Source organism: Chenopodium album, chromosome 1 (assembly GCF_948465745.1).
Source record: "Chenopodium album chromosome 1, dcCheAlbu1.1, whole genome shotgun sequence".
NCBI lineage: Eukaryota > Viridiplantae > Streptophyta > Magnoliopsida > Caryophyllales > Amaranthaceae > Chenopodium > Chenopodium album.
In genome coordinates, this window is record NC_137834.1 from 57,316,626 (window position 1) to 57,333,603 (window position 16,978).

Below are 16,978 nucleotides of genomic sequence, written 5' to 3' on the forward strand. Positions count from 1 at the left end.
TCTCTTTGACTTTATTTTACAAAAATTGCAAAACCGCTAATACCGTTAGCGGTTTTAAGTTGAACCGAAAACCAATCCTACGTGGACACTACTTTGGGAATTTGTTTTTAAAACGAAGCATAATGTGAATTAATTTCTATTTTAACAATATTAAGAAAAATCGTTCAACGCGTTGATCATCAATTATTCAAAAAAAAAAAAAAAAAATTGTAATCAAGTCCACATGGGAACACACCGGAACATGCACTTAAATCTCTTACACTACAAATATCCCCAAATCGTTTGAACAACGACCTTCCAAAATCCGAATATTCGAATTAGGGCTCCATTTCTCCAACCCTTTTTATATTTTCAAAATTTCAACCTTCTTCTTACAGCAAAAATTCCACCAAATCAGAGGAGAGAGAAAGTGAAAGAGAAACAGAAAGAGAGAGAAATTTCGCGAATTCGGCAACTCAGTTCCTCCGCATCTAATCGTATGTTATTAGAAGCAGGTATGTTGATTTGGGGGAATAATTCAATGTTGTTGCTTTTCAATTTAGGGTTTCTTTTGTTGAAAATTTCTAGTTTATTTGTTAATTCGAGTATTATGTAGTGTAATTTGGTGAGAATTCAATGCTCTATCTCTTATTGATGTGTTTATAGCTAGGGTTTTCGGAAATGAATCTCAGTTTTCAAATTGTTGTTGAATTGACTTTTTTAGTTTTGCAATGTAATCATAATATATTCATTTTCATTGATTTTTGTAGGTATAGTTCTTAAGGATTTCTATAGAACAAGTAGACCTCCGCCGCCTCCGCTACCGCCTCGAAGTCCCGTCTGTAGAATCGACTCTCAATTAAATCATGAAGTTTCTCGAATACACTCAGTTAAATCGGTATCTATTCGTAATTTCTAGTTTATAGAGTGTTTTATTGAGCATTTGTAGTAGTTTTATGCAGCTGAGACCTGGAGATTGTCTGTATGATTGGTTTATTTTTTATAATTTTGATTCTTATTTTAGGTTTTGATTGATTGAATTGATTTAGTAACAGTTTCGGTTTTTATTTCCAGTATAAACGATTTCTTGAGTCATGTAAATCTCGGCGAGCGTACTATTAAGGGATGTTTGGAGGCATATTCATGTAAGCAGAAACTCATCATGAATATATGTTTGATTATTATTGCCTACATGAAGCACTTTTATAATTATTGTTAGGTTGAATGGATGTCGTTAGGGTGCGGTTTTCGTCGATCTTAGTATGTGTTTTTATTGGTTAACAGGTAAGCACACAGGTTTAGACAAAAGACTTTCGTTGAGTTTAGAACATGAGGTAAATTAATCATTTGCTTTTGTCTTTTGGATTTTCTTTGTGCTGTTGTTTGCCAATTTTCAGTATTCCAATGTCTTTAGAAAGTTGCGACATATGACTGCAGACCTATAGTGATCTTAATCTATGCTGATATTTATTATTATATAAAACAAATGAAAAAAATGTACAAGTGAATAAACGAACAAATAAAGGTTTGGATCAGGAAGTAGGACTTAAAAGGTTCACAAGGAAATTTTTAAATGGTTGCATTAGTTGCTCTTGTTTTTAGAAGTGATATTTCCAATTCCATTCAACTTCTATTGGACATAATATTTCTTTAGCATGGGTTATGCTAGGGTTTTTGCAACTTTTATATGGGAAGAACCGTAGTTGTTATTAAACTAGTCATTTCCTTCATACGCATGAAGAAATCTGAGACGTACCAGTATCAATGAGATATTATGGTTGATTGAGTGTGAATGCTATGAGCAGTCTTTAATTTAGCCTCAGAGTATTTGATGGAGTACTTTGGTTACCAAGGTATGTTTAACGACAGAGATAGTTACTCTATTTGATGCTTGTGGATGTTGAGACCACACAAAGAGTGTAACTCTTTTGATTGGCCCACAGGATTTGACTTAACCTTGGCCATATGAACTTGTGTGCTCTTTTATCACTTACAATCTCCTTATAAGTGTTTACACAATTTATCTTCCTTCATGTTATCATATCCATTGTATTCTTTCGTTCATAGATCCCAAGCTCTTTTTCGGAAGTTCAATAATATGTTCATTATGTTGTACTCTTACTAGTCTAGTGGTAACATTTTAGACCCTTTCTTTTCAGCTTTTATATGAGCATGGATTGATAATCAATAAACTTTATTTCTGTTGCATCATAGTTTAAGTATTTGACATTATAAATGAATGGGATAAGGATGACTCATTAGATGAATGGGATTAGGATGCTTCATTGGTACTCATCACTTTTTATATAGGTGTGAATGTTTTGTGTTGTGGTTCTGGTGGAGAGGACAGGGAAGAACTATTAGGACAGAGGGCGGCTTAGTGACTTCTATTATGATGTTCCTGCTTATTTTGTTCCACTCCCTTTTAAATTCATATATTAAGCTCATTTGTGAGCATATATTAAACAAGTTTGCTTTCTTATTCCTTTCTTTTAAGATTTAACCTTAATCAATGTCTCCAATGTAAATGAGGTGCGCTGAGGTGATTGAAATGTTTGGTAAATATTCCATAATCCATATCCTTGCCGGAGGGTCAAGTGTTCAATATTGGTGTCTGTGATAATGAAAGAGGCAAAGTAACTTAGGTGCTAATGCAGTCTCTGATTTCTTTGACAGAATTATATTAACTCTATTATAAGGTTACTTCTGACTTTTCTAGTCCACATCTACATACATCATGTATTCATGTTCACTGAGGCCATGCTTCTCTCTTGCTTCCTGGAAATGCATTCTGCTTTCTTTGCTTTTATATTTTAATAAAAAAACTTAACTAGTTGTTTACATTTACACATAAGAAGAGTTGTGGTGTTATGTTTTGCTCGTCTCCTTATTAATTGACCTTTTTGAATGTTGAAATATATTGATGTTACTTATCTAAGGATAACAATTACTATGATTGTATTCTGCAACTGTAGTTGCATTAATTTTACATGTGGATCTTTCTTCATAGCTGCCAAAATTTTAATTTTACCTGTGGATATTAATTGACCTTTTTGAATGTTGAAATATATTGATGTTACTTATCTAAGGATAACAATTACTATGATTGTATTCTGCAACTGTAGTTGCATTAATTTTACCTGTGGATCTTTCTTCATAGCTGCCAATTTGTTTTTTGCAGATCCTTGATCAACTTGGAAGATCATCTGACACTGATTCTCCGTCACCTGCAGAAAATTTGATTAGCAGATCCAGGTTTCTACTTATTTTTAGATGAGTTTGGCATGATATGCCTTTTGTAGTCAAACTAACCAAACTACTGTTCCTTCAGCCGGAAGACACTGATTTACTTGGTCCTTACTCTGTACCACATGTACCCAGATTATGACTTCAGGTAACTGGGTTTGCTGATGTTTAATTTTGAATTTCTTTAAAAAGAGGATTATGGGTAATGTCATTGTCAGCTTTATGGGCGACATGGCAACCCACATATAATCCTCTCGTAATTGGTATTGGGAGTGTTGTCAAGAGGTTTGACAGACGGTTCTGAAAACTGTCGCTCCTGTAGGAGCTGAGAGTTCAAGTCTCTCCATTTCCCACAGTAAAGTTTTCGTAGCAAGTTTTGACAAATAAGTAATTTTTTTTTTTTCAATATTTTTGGGTTTGGAGCCTTCTGGGGGAGGGGGTGCATTCAATTGCAATTCGTTATAGCTATGTGGTTTTGTATGTTGTGATATTACCCCACTTTGTTTGCTGCCTCGCAGTGCAGTGAAGGCTCACCAGTTCTTCATAGATGAAACCTGGGACAGTTTTGCGCAATTATTTGATTCTTACATGAGAGAAGCATCAAAGGTATCTATCTTTTTCTTGTTTTTATGATAATCTGCTAGTCTGCTACCCTAGAACCTGGTAAAATAGACATTAGGGATAAAGAACTTCAAGTTTTTTTACTTCTCTTTTCTTTTCTTTTTTTGTTTTTTTTTTTTTTTTGTTTTGTTTTGTTTTGTGGTTGGGGGTGTTGTACTATTGTTGCTGCTTTAGTGTAGGTATTAAGAAGCTAATTCTAAATGCTGGTGTACTAGATGGGTTGATGAAATAACTATCCGTAACTTTAAGTTATTTTTGTAAATATATATTATTTATGTTTATATTCTTTTTTAAAATTAATTCATTTATTTTGATAAGTATAAGATTGAGGATTCAATCATTTTATAATGGAAATCTCATTGTTATTGGGGAGTCTAGGAAAAGTTTTGTAGGGAGTTAGGGACAAAATTGCAGAGGTCTTTACCTATGTTTCTTATCTTTGACTCACTTAGTTTAGCTTGTTACTTAAATTTATTTGTATAATATTGCTTTTATGGTGAATGTATTGGTCTAAAGAGTTAATGATATTAGATTTTTAGGTGAGCTTTTGCCTTCATGGTTATTGTCGTAGTTGTTGACCTTTTTTTATGGTGCTTGTTACCTTTGCTGCGTATAGGAATGGATTGAAGCTAATGGTGGTAGTTCACTCCTCGAAGATTTGTACAAGGCCTTAGATGAAGTAAGTTTTCAGCAGTTATCAATAATGTCAATGGTGGCCTTTTATTTCATGAGAATTTATATTGCTAATATAATCTGTCATAACCTTTTAATTCTTAGTGGAAGTCGTTGACTCAGGTTGATTTGTTTGACTAAAATATTTGTTATATGTATTGCAGGTGGTGAAACTCTCTGAATGTGAAATTTACAGTTATAATCCTGACTGTGATGCAGACCCTTTTTTACAAAGAGGAGCCATGTAAGATTCCATCACTGTATGTTTATTACTAATTTATCTGCTTGACTATGGGTGATCATTATGACAATGTTGTGTTTGTATTTTCTCCTTTGCAGATGGTCGTTCAATTACTTCTTCTACAACAGAAAGCTGAAGTGTGTTGTGAGCTTACGGTTCTGCTGCCTGAGGTAGATTTTACAGTATTTTATATCCTTAGCGGCATGTTAGGCATGGGAATAGGAATAGGATGATGGGATAAAAATTAAAGGATGTAATTTCCTTTTTATTTTTTATTGGTATGGATTGAGATCAATATTGGGTTTAGAACTAAGTAACATGAATACCCTAGTAAATCTCTCTCTCTTACTTACTCCCTCTGTGCTTCATTTTTCCATGTGCGGAGTTTTAGGAGAAATTGGAGAAAGTAATAAAATATGGAGGTAGTGGGGTTGGTGGAAAAATAAAAAAATTGTAAAAAGCAAAAGTAGGTTAGAGTATTAGAAGAGAGAGAATATGAAATTAATTAAATATGATTTATGTTGGGTAACTAGTTGAGATAAATGAATTAAATATTGTTAAAGTTTTCCAAATAAGGAAATGGAAGTATTTTAAAATGGCCAGAAATAGAAAGTGGAGCAAATATTCGAAAACGGAGGGAGTATAAGGTTAAATTTGTATTTTCTTCATTATCCTTGCCCCTCTTCCCATTTACGAACTACGTAGTATTATCTTGGCAGGATAAGAGGGACTTTTTCCTATCCTTGTCTTCCTGATTATCCCCATGACATCTTCCGGCCATCCCCCTTATTATCCCCATCCGTTTATAATATACCAAACAGCCTAAGCATTTTCCATTTTCCATTTTCTTCTATCCATATCCGTTTATAATATACCAAATGCCTTCTAAGTGAGAATTGTATAGGAGTATTCTTCTGTTTAGTCTGGTTATGTGCTTTGTTCCATTTGATGGGAATGGTAATCGTATAGTAACTTTATTTCCTCAGATTAGTACTTAGGAAGTCTTTAAACATCAGGTGTTGCTCAAACTAGAAGTATTTCACATCTATAAAGTACCTAATTATTTACGTTATGTTGAATCACATAATGCCTTTTCTCAAAAGTGTTGAAATAAGGACAGTGTAAACTTAAGTGAAAATATGATTGAAAGGTGATGATTATTTTGAATTTAGAAGTTCCCTTTTATGTTGATTCTGATTGTGCAAGTGGTTTTTCTTGCAGCAACTTGGTGGCTGATGAATATCTGACTGATGAGTTGGATTTTGAGGAAGATGGGGAAATTTTCGACAACATGGATATTTGAGTGCGGAATCATGTTCGTACCACCTCTGTATGCTTGTTGAAATTATGTGATCTCAGGTCTGAATGCTTATAGTAGCCTTTACCTTTTGTATCTGATCTCAGACACTGTTGTCAGACCCTGTAATTAAGGTAATGTGAAGTTTTTAGAGGTTAGAATTGCTTCCCAACTCGGGATGCTGTGATGTAAATATGCATCAGGTTTCATCCAGGCCTTAGGGCTTTGGATTTGAATTGCTGAATCATAGACTAAGACACCATTTAGTTTCGTCGCACTATCAGTTGTGAATAACTGAATCGTATGCCTTCATTTGTTATTCTGTAAAGATTGTGAGTGCCTTTGTTATTTTATCATGTGCTGAATTTGATCAGCTGTGTTAACACTCAAAATTCAAGTGGACATCAGAATACTGACAAAGAGACTGGAAATATTAGAGCAGTATAATTTTGTTTATCTTCAGCAGTGTTGTTTTTAACTGGAAACCTGAGCTAACCCTTGTTTTGCAATTTCTTGTTGTAATGATAAGTGAACACGTTCATTTTGTGAGTAAGCCTTAGCTGGCTTCTATTTAAGTTTAACACTGTGTTTGGATAAATGAAGGGGAAGGAAAAGAAGGTGAGTTTTCCTTCTAAATCGCTCCCTGTTGGAGGGATAAATTTCTTGTAATTTAATTCCTCCATTTCTCTCCCCTCCCATTCCCTTCCTTCCTCATTTGTTATCCAAAAGATATTTCATCTCTTCATTTCCTTTCCCTTTCTTTTCCTCCATTTCTTTCAATCCAAACACACCGTAAATCAGTAAATTGTTCCAAAAAAGAGAATGAAGAGAATTATGTAGTATTAAACTTAGGTTTATGTGGAAAAAAAAAAAGTGGATTTCATCACTATTGCACTCTGACACTTTGTTATGCATAGTGCATACATCTATTTAAGAGTTATCTAAAATTTGTTTGGCCAAACTTTTTATGTTAGGGTGGAAGATATGATTATGAATGATAGTTGTTTATGGGAAATCTTAATTAATTGTCCAAACCCAAATCCAATTTCTTCCATTTCTCACCAAATTAGTAATGGATATTTTTGAGGTAATTCCAATTTCCAAGGTTAAGGCATCACTCAAGATAATTCAATCCATTCTACATGTACAATTTTCAAGTTAATTATGGCTCTTCAATTGGGATTTATTGATAAATTAATTGTTATATTTAAAGAATTTTATCCCGTTTTATTTTAGAAAAATGTTATACATAGCCATAAGGGTTGTTTATAAAAAGCTGAAAATGAAAAAAAAAAAGAAATGAAATGATAATATTAATTATACTCCCTTCGTCTTTTTATTAAGGAACTACTTATTTTTCATCGGAATTAAGGTTTTTGTATATTCCTTAAACCATATAATATGGAAGCACCAAAATACACTAAGTGCATTAAATGATAAATGAAAGAAAAAAGTGAAAATAAATAGGATGCATATGTAAGCAATCTTTAACAAATGAAAAAGACCGATCACATTCAATGCATGGGACAAAAAAGAACTAATCATTTGCTTTCTTTAACAATCACACAGACTTTGCCAAATGAAAATTTTCAAAAAAAAATGAGGAATGAGGGAAAATCTTCAAAATGAGGAACAAGATAAAACTTTCAGAAAAAATGAGGAATGAGGGAAAATTTTCAGATTGAAAATCTAGGTAAGGGAGGAGTTTTTTTTTTCTTTTTTTTTTTTTTAAAAAAAAAATAAATAAATAAAATAACCAAGGAATGTTTTTTTGGTAAACAATTTTCTCAAGATCCGTAATAAACCATAAACCCAAATCTAGGATTTTTTGAAGAGAGAAAATGTGAACAGTGCCCGGAGTAAACTTCAAATCTTAACAAAATGAGCGATAATAAAGCCAAATTGATATAGGCTAAAGCTTTTGTAGAGGGGATTATTTGTAGAGGGAACCTAAAAAGATGAAGAATCCAGAATAATGAAGAAGAATCGGGAGAGAGAAAATTTTGTCGGTTGACACAATAAATGCCAAAAATATATGGCACAAAAAATTAAAAATGACAGGACAATTTGGGGATTAAATTAGGAGAATGAGGTTAGAATTGTAAAAAACCACTTACTAAAAAGGGAAACATTCTAACAATAGGTCCTTAATTTTGATTTTACATGTCCTTAATAAAAAGAACCTAGGGAATATTGATTTGTGCTTGATTTTGTCATGCCCTCTTAAATTAATACCAAACTAGTTTTGGGCCTGGGAGATGCCCTGAATTATATTTATATACAAAATGAAAAAAATATCTTGAGTATAAATAATATTTTGGAACCAATACCTTAAGTTTAAAAAATAAAATAAAAATGGTAAAGTTAGTTGGGGATAGAAAGAGAGATGCAGTAGTTTTGGTTTTACAATTAAGTAGGAAATTGTATAAAATGCTTTAAAACTTTTAGAATCCTAAAAAAAAAAAGTTACAAATCATGTATGAATGTTAATTGTGGAATAGTGGTAATGAAAGTTGGGAATTTCAAGGGATGTAATGATTCAAATCTAATCCAAATATTAATGAGTTGTCATGTCATCATCTATGTGGCGGTATGTCATAAATTTTATGATGATAAAGTATGACACATGTCGTCAATATGTTAATCCCTTGGGTTTTAATAATATTATAGATAAGAAAAGTTATTAAATGTTTATTCATAGCCTAAGAGCTACAAACAAGTAAACAACATTACCCTTTATTTTATTGTTTGTATTCATATTAAATTAAATTGACAAATGAAACAGGTTGTAATAATTGAAACACATATTTACAAGGAAAGTAACTTGAAATAAAAAGAACATGTAATTGTGATGAAATAAAATGGGACACGAAAGACATACATGAGATATGTTCTTTTTACATATCTCTATGAGCTTATCACTTTGAGTTATATATATACGCTTTTCTAAAGTAGAAGTTCAAATTTCGAAGAGACTCGAGGTTTCACGCAGTATAACATAACTATAGTTCCCTTCAAGAATTTTTGTACCTTATATCAATTTCACAATCTCAAAAAAAAAAAAAAAAAAAAAAAAAAAAAAAAAACCTTCACAAAAAACAGTGATAAATTAAACAATTAACTAAGTTTAGTTGAGTCCCTCGCTTAGGGTTTGTATGTCCCTAGATTAGGCCTTGTTACATTCGCTCTATCTCACTTTTAATTCCAGTTCCTCAATTTTAATTCTTAATTGTTGCTTGCTATCTTCTACCTTTGTTTCTCAATGACGGAGGAAGATTTGCTTACAGAATTTGAACGTTTCTAGTTAACAGAGAATGAGGTTAAGGTTGCAGGGGGAGATGTTGAGGGAGATGAAGATGCCGGCGAAAACAACAATAAGATCTCTTTGTCGTTAATTGGAAAATTATGGGCCTCAAAATCTTTCAATTTAGAGGCGATGAAAAGAACATTAACGAATGTTTGGAGACTGCAGGACAAAATTGCCATTAAAACGATTGATACAAACTTGTTTGCTTTCCAGTTCTTCCGCGTGGCGGATAAAGAAAAGATTAATTATCGAAGGTTGTCCATGGTTCTTTAATGAAAAACTTCTGGTATTGAAGGAAATTACAGGAGATGAACAACCATTAGAAATTGAATTCAAGCAATCCCCAATGTGGGTTTGATTATTAGATGTTCCTTTTAACAAGCGCTCTTTGAAGGTTATGAAGGAGATTGGTGACTATCCGGGTGGTTTCATCAAGTTTGATGAGTCATAACATTTAAGGTGGGGAGAATTCATGCGAATCAAGGTGCTTGTTGATATTGAAACTTTTTGCGAAGGGGTCTATTCTTGGCTACCGGCCTCACCTTGTCGAAATGGATAACCATTAAATATGAACGTCTCGTAGATTTCTATTTTTTCTATGGACGATTGGATCATACAGAGAGTATTTGCTCTTTCAAAGAAGAAGCTAAAGACTCTAGCAAGGACATTGTTTTCAATTATGGCCATGTTTGGTAAATGGCTTTTTTGTGGATTTTTTGGTTTTTTTATGAGGTCAAACAGCCAAAAAATGTGTTTGGTAATTGGCTTTTTAGCCAGTGAAAAAGCTGGCTTTTAAGCCAAAATGAAAAAGCTGCTTTGAGTAGCTTTTTTGTTGGCTTTTGGCTTGTTAGCCCACAAATTATATAATAAACAGCCAACTACCAACAATTAATTTACCAAACACTTTTATAAACAGCCAACTTTAACAGCCAATTTCAAAAGCCATTATAAACAGCCAAACATACCAGTTGGTCAAACAAGCCAAGTGAACCAGCCAACAGCCACTTGCCAAACAAGGCCTACGACCCATGCTTAGAGAATCTCCTAGAAAATGGGCACGTCAATCCTTGGTTGAAATCGAGAAGGAAAGAAGGGTTATCTTCTTCTATGAAGAGCAGAGCAACAAGTTACAATGACCCTGACGCTATTAAAATGCCCCCCCTGGGGCTGCTCGAAGGTTGTGGTCTTCACCTTCTGTGGAACGTGAGCTATCGCAGTCACCCAAAGCTAGAGAAGCTTCTCTAATCAGGGTATTTGACCAGAGTAGCTCGAATTTAGTTTAGTTATCTCTTGGTCTAAGGCAATAAGTTTAGTTATCACTTTGTCTAAGATAATATGCAACTTGCCCTAATTAAGCACGAATGCAATAGTTAAAGATTCAAGGATTGCTTTTTTAGTGTTAATAAGACAAGAAGATGAAAATTATCAAATGAGAGGTGAATACGAAGATTATTTAATGGGAAAAGAAGATATGCAGGGTTGTTTGGTTCATTAGGAAAGTGTAAACTCCCATGATATTTCAATGTGTGGGGATTAAATTTCCTCATCAAAATCATGAGAATTCAATAAATTTGTTTGTTTAAGAATGGAGGAAGTAAATTCCCATAGAAATTTTAACTTATTTAGGGGGAATAAGGTAAGTAAATTCCCATGCTTTGTGGGAAGCCAAAATTCCCATGAATTGTCATTGCCCCCGTTTTCACTTTTTTTGTGTCAACAAAACAAGAAATTGAAAATGAAATTCATGGGAATTTTGAATGCCCACAAAAATTTGAGTCAACCAAACAATACCGAAGATTAAATGAAAGAAGAAAGGCGTATTATAGAAGATTAATTGAGGAGAGAGAGTTAAAGTGTTTTTTTTTTCCCTTGTGTAGTCAATTAGTTCTTAAACGGTAAAGTAAGACTCTATTTTTATTTTTATTTAATTTTTATTTTAATTTAGGATTAGTTAGGTTTTAATTGGATTTTCACTAGAATATGACGTCATAAAGGCCTTAAGTCACTAGAACAAATGTTTAATTAAGGCGGGTGTACAATAATTTAGTGAATAGTGAAAAGAAAGAGGAAAGAAAGTGGGTTACCATACGTGTCACGTAAGACATTTAGCCACCCAAATTTATTTCATTACTTTTCTCTCTCCTCATTCATTTGTTTCTTCTTCCTGAAAACTTTATCTCTCTTCTTCAATTTTTTCACTCTCTTCTTTTTTTTTTTCCTTTTGTTTCTTTGGTGGTTCACTGCAACTATGTTCACCGGACTCGGCTGAAATCCTGGAGTGTCCGTGTTGACACGACAAGACACGGACATGAAATTCGCGTCAGATTAGATTGTGTGCGCTCGGACACTTAAGAGAGAGACTGAAACTCCATTGTTGACGACTTGATGCCTGCTCGATCGAGTGAAAGGCAGGGGTAAGTGAAGACTTATGTGTGGGAATAGTGAGACAGCAAGCAACAATCCGGCAATTTTTGATAAATAAAATGTTGGTCATCAATTATTATTTTTTTAAATTGAATTGTTGACCCCAACATTCTGTATATTTTTCTTTGACAAGACACTTGTACAAATAAATGGAATCGCGTGACTCTTTTTTGTTAATCCTAGCTGTGGTCATTCTTTTTGACACTTAAACTATTTGTAAAACTTATATTTAGTTTTCAGTTTCTACTACTCCCTTTTAAATCATTGTAAAATAATATTATATTCTAATTTCCTAGGTATTAGATAAAGAAAATTAATGAAAGATTTAAATATTTTGTAATGTGTATATATATATATTTGCAAAAAATGAAAGTGTCATGTCTCTGCACCTGTGTCCAAATATAGGACAGAGTCCCCGTGTCCTAAAATTTTGGAAATTGACAAATCACACACTCGACCACGTGTTCGTGTCTGATACACATACCCGAGTCCATGTAATATAGCACTGCAAATATGCAATTTCGAAGATTGAAAACTACGAAGAACTATGTTTTCTGACCTGTTTTTTCTTGAAATTTGTTGCCAGAGATTGTTATCTTCTTAAATTTGTATGTTTTTGGTGGTACGGTTTTGGTAAAGTGTTGTTTTAGTTTTTAATTTAAAGGTAACTTTTGTATATTTTAAGGTAACTTTTGTATTTTTAAGGGTAACTTTTTGTGAGATTAAGAGTAACTTTATGCGAGATTAAGGATAATTTTGTGAGATTAAGGGTAACTTAATTGAGTTTGAGAGTACCTTTTATAGATAAAAGGGTAATTGAGTTTGAGAGTAACTATTATGGATTAATGGATAACTTTTCTAGAGTTTATATGAATTTGTTCCATTATTCAATTAGTTAGAAGAATGAGTTATATTTTGATTTAGACGTTTGGTCTATTTTTTTCTAATATATGAGGAACAACTTGATTTCTATATTTTCAATTACTACATAATGATTTTAAATAAATTGTTCAAAAATTTAACAAACAGATATCTTAAAAAAAAAAATTGAATACTCTCAGTGATAACTTCCTAAAACTTATTTTCCCTAAATTTAGAGTTTGAAATGCTTTTTCCATCATCAATTGAATTTATTTCATATCCAATATAATTGCAAAATTTAGGTCGATTTCAATGGAAAATTTTCAGTTCCCAGATTATTTATCAATGGAGTTACGCCTCTATCATCAATTGAACACGCCTCTAGATTAGGTTTTTCTCTTTTTCTTTAATGGCAATTTTTTTTATACTACATGGTCTCACTTTCTCTCTCCTCAAGCAGAGTGGCAGCGTACATTAATTCAGAGGGAATTAATTTGGCACGTGCGAGCTGAGCTACCCGATTTACATTAATATATTGTAAACTGGGGAATGCAAAATTCTACCACTGGAAAAAGGAAGATTGTAGTAATAATAAAAATTATACTTCCTTCGTTCTTTTTTTTATTGCACCATAAAGGGTTTCACGCTTGCCAATGCCTTATTTTGACAATTAATATATTTAATTATACTTTTGAAAAGTAGATTTCAAGACGAATCTAATTAGATCTCACATGATTATGTTCTTCCTAATAGATAAATCGCAAAAGATAGTCTAAGTAGATTAGGTGAATAGTGTAAAAGTCCTTATGATGCAATAAAAGAAAAACAGAGGAAGTATTAGTTTTGGGGTAGTAATTAGTAGGGGTGAGTAGAATTGGGTATGGTACTCGGTCAACAACAATGTAACCAAAATCGAAATTTGTTAGAAGTAGGTTTAAAATTGGAATTGGTTTTGGAATCGGTTCTATTCAGGTCCATTAATCATGGAACTAGTCTCGAAATCGGTTGGATTTAGTTCCAAAATTGGGTATTTGATTTATTTACAAGATAAAATTAAAAATAATGGGCAAATTCAGATACATCAGTCGTGTAACATTACCAAATCAGATAAAATTTTTACAAGAGATTATAGATAAAATTATCGTCAATTGAAATGATGAAAATTAGGGTCTGTTCTCATACGTTTATTTTCAGTTCAGTTCAGTTCAGTTCAGCTCAGTTCAGTTTAGCTAAGTTCAGTTCAGTTCAGCTGAGTTCAGTCAATGGGAACAGACCCTTAATAATTGAAAAAAAAACCTTGAAGTTAAACAAAAAATAAAATAAAAATGAAAAAAAAACTTCATACCCCCTCCGTGTTTTTTTAAGTGTTACAGTTTGACCGACACATAGTTTTAGGTGATTTAATTGACTTAAATAAAATAATGGGTAAGTGGGGTAGTTGGAGTATTAAAGAATTGTAAAAAAAAGATAGTGGGGTTAATAGTTTATTGAAAAGTAATCAATGTGAGAAAAAAGTAATAGTGGGTTTGGGTGGGGACAATGAGAGGAGAGAGATATAATATTTTAATGTATCTTTTTGCCAAAAAAAGGAAGTGTAACACTTAAAAAAAACACGGAGGGAGTATAGTATTTCGCATAACAGATCATGAATGATTAAATTGCTATTCATGACTATCGTGCAAGACATGCATATATGATAATTCAGTTTAAATCTATGGATTAAAAAAAAAAACAATGAAATTGTAATGGGATAGTAATATCCCGTATTTTTATACGTATTTTATTAAAGAAAGGGATTAGGAAAGAGTAAAAAGGGAAAGTTTGGGCAAGGGTTTCTAGAGAAAGGGGTATAAATATTCAACACTTGGGCAAATTAAACTTTGCCCAGAGTGGAGAAAAACCAAGGTAAACTTTCTCTTCCTTCTCCTTTATTTTTTTCTCTCTTTTTCTTTCTTTTTCCCCTTCCCCTTTTTTGGATCACCACCGCCGGCCACCATCAGCGCAGCAGCGGCGCCACAAACAGGCTGGTAGCAGCCGGCTGTGGTGTCGGCCACCCTATTCTAAAAAAAGAAAATTAATCTTTTGTTTTTATTTTTGTTTAAATCCTAGATCTAATTATAAATTATGGGGTTCGTGTTAATTTTATGATGATTGATATTAAGTATGGTGAAAATTAAGTTTCAGATTTTAATTCTAATTAAAAATCCCCAATTTTGAAACTCTAGATTCATAAATAGTTGATTAATTGAAGGATTATGATTTAGGGTGGTTTAAACCTTTAATTCAAGAGTTTTAAAGTATAATTATAGCAAGTTTTTATTAATATATATTGCTGGAATTTTTGGTAAGATGCTAAAAATCAAGTTTTTTTTTAAAGGATTTTAATTACCCATTAATTGGAATTAAAGTATAAGGTTTTAAATAAAATTTCAGCTTGTTTTAATTAAATTATGAGTGGTTTAATAAGAGTATATATTGCTGGAAATTTGTGCAGAGTTGATTTTAATGCTCGATTATGATTTTAATTTGTAGGAGACTTTGAAGTGAGAGATTTCTATTAGTCGTGGCGATATTATGATCGTATTCAAGGTATGTTCGCATACTTAGCATATTTTTGATGATGTAGTAGCATGCTAGATGTGATTAATTAATTCTAAATAGTATCATGCTAGATTATGATTGGAAAATTGTGATTTGGTTGTTATTGGTGATTGAATTATGAAGCATGATTTATTTGTGATGGATAATTGATTGGAAATAATCATTTATCACGTTGAATATGAACCACACTTTTATTTGTGGCATGATAGAAAGCATGTTTAATTAAACTAAATGTTTAATTTGGTTTGGAATATTAAAAGGAAATTTTATTATGGTTCATATACTTTTTACTGATGATATAAGCATGGGAAATGAGCTATGTAAGTGTAGGGAATAAATTTCAATCGTTAAACCCCTAGCTTGAACCCCACTGTGATCATACACTAAAGTACGGTGGCGTCCAAAAGGGAAGAAGATAGAGCAAAAGAGTCGCCAACAAGTTTTAGGAACTTGTAAACCGTTCACAGGGTGAAGGTTACACCCCTTAACGATCCAAGAGATCGTCAACTCCATAAGGTCTTGAACCAAATAAGGGTTCGGGGATGAAGGTACAAATCCAACCTAAAAGAGATTGAACCTGCCCTAATAATAGGCCTCTACTTTATTCAGATCGTATTCATGTGCGCTTTCTGACTAACATGCAATCAATATGATTACCCTAAACCTGTTTATCTATGTTGGTTGAATATTAATGCACAAACAAATCTATTATTGGCGATCACTTGAAATTATAATCAAATTAACCCTAAACAATATTATCAATTATCTTATTAAGCGTGATTACAAGTACAAATTCCCTTTAAACATGCATAAAAAGGTGTGATCAAGCAATAAATATAAATCAAGCAACATAATAAATAATCATCATCATAATAATCATGAAAATAACAATCATCATAATAACAATAATATTAATCATAATAATAATAATAATAATATCATCATAAATAAAATAATCATCATCAAAATAATAATAATATTCATAATCATCATAAATTATAACAATTATAATCATAATCATGTTCATGTTAATATTAAAGCATAATAATAGCAAGATCCTAGGCATGATACTAACAAGATTAATAACAAACCCTAGCATGTCACTAAGCAATAAAAATCAAAGCTTTAACCCTAACATGATACTAACAATCATAAATATTAGGAAGAACATAAAAGGCATCGTAACAATCATATTTAATATTAAAGTTACCCTAGACATGATACTAGGAATATCATAACAATTTAAACATGATTTCTACATCATAATATCAATTAAAACCATTAAAGCACTTACTTTGATGCCTCGTACCTCTTTCTAATAACAAAATACACACGTTAGTAACTCCAAGGAAAATAATAAACAAAACAATTAAATTAAATAATTGAAAGAGAGATTTGGGACCAAACCCTCAGAAATTAAACCTTTCACGTCTAGGGCGAAGGCAACTTCGAATATAGCTAGGTGTTTCTAGATCTTGCGAATGCGGAATTTTGTATGTAAAAGCTAGTTTTAGAAAAAGAGAGAAGGATGAATGATTAAGGAAATCTCGATGATTATTGGTGAATGAAAGAATAAGAATTAGAGAGAATAAGAGAGAATTGAAAACTGATTGTAGGTGAATCAAAACGGAGTTTTTAATACGTTATTTATAGAGAAAATCAGCCAAAAAGATAAAATTAACAAAACAGAGTCTGGCGCACGCAAAACAGACACTACTAAAATTAGGCC

The 16,978-nt window shown here is 32.2% G+C and overlaps 1 protein-coding gene across 1 annotated transcript; it reads left to right on the forward strand.

The window, feature by feature from the left end:
* The first annotated feature begins 262 nt into the window (after nt 1-262).
* Nucleotides 263-6,448, forward strand: LOC145589714 (uncharacterized). The gene is made up of 11 exons (XM_081646426.1): nt 263-494; nt 750-877; nt 1,054-1,124; nt 1,264-1,313; nt 3,161-3,234; nt 3,311-3,373; nt 3,744-3,831; nt 4,463-4,525; nt 4,683-4,762; nt 4,858-4,929; nt 5,981-6,448. The coding sequence occupies exons 2-11, from the start codon at nt 846-848 to the stop codon at nt 6,060-6,062; spliced, it is 675 nt and encodes a 224-aa protein (XP_081502552.1). The 5' UTR covers nt 263-494; nt 750-845; the 3' UTR covers nt 6,063-6,448.
* The last annotated feature ends 10,530 nt before the right edge of the window (nt 6,449-16,978 follow it).

Excerpts from the sequence above, each read along its gene's own strand:
- LOC145589714 (XM_081646426.1), top strand. The coding sequence starts at position 846 with ATGAAGTTTCTCGAATACACTCAGTTAAATCG. Across the intron at positions 1,314-3,160 it reads CGTTGAGTTTAGAACATGAG|ATCCTTGATCAACTTGGAAG; the intron begins GTAAATTAATCA and ends TGTTTTTTGCAG. Across the intron at positions 3,374-3,743 it reads TACCCAGATTATGACTTCAG|TGCAGTGAAGGCTCACCAGT; the intron begins GTAACTGGGTTT and ends GCTGCCTCGCAG.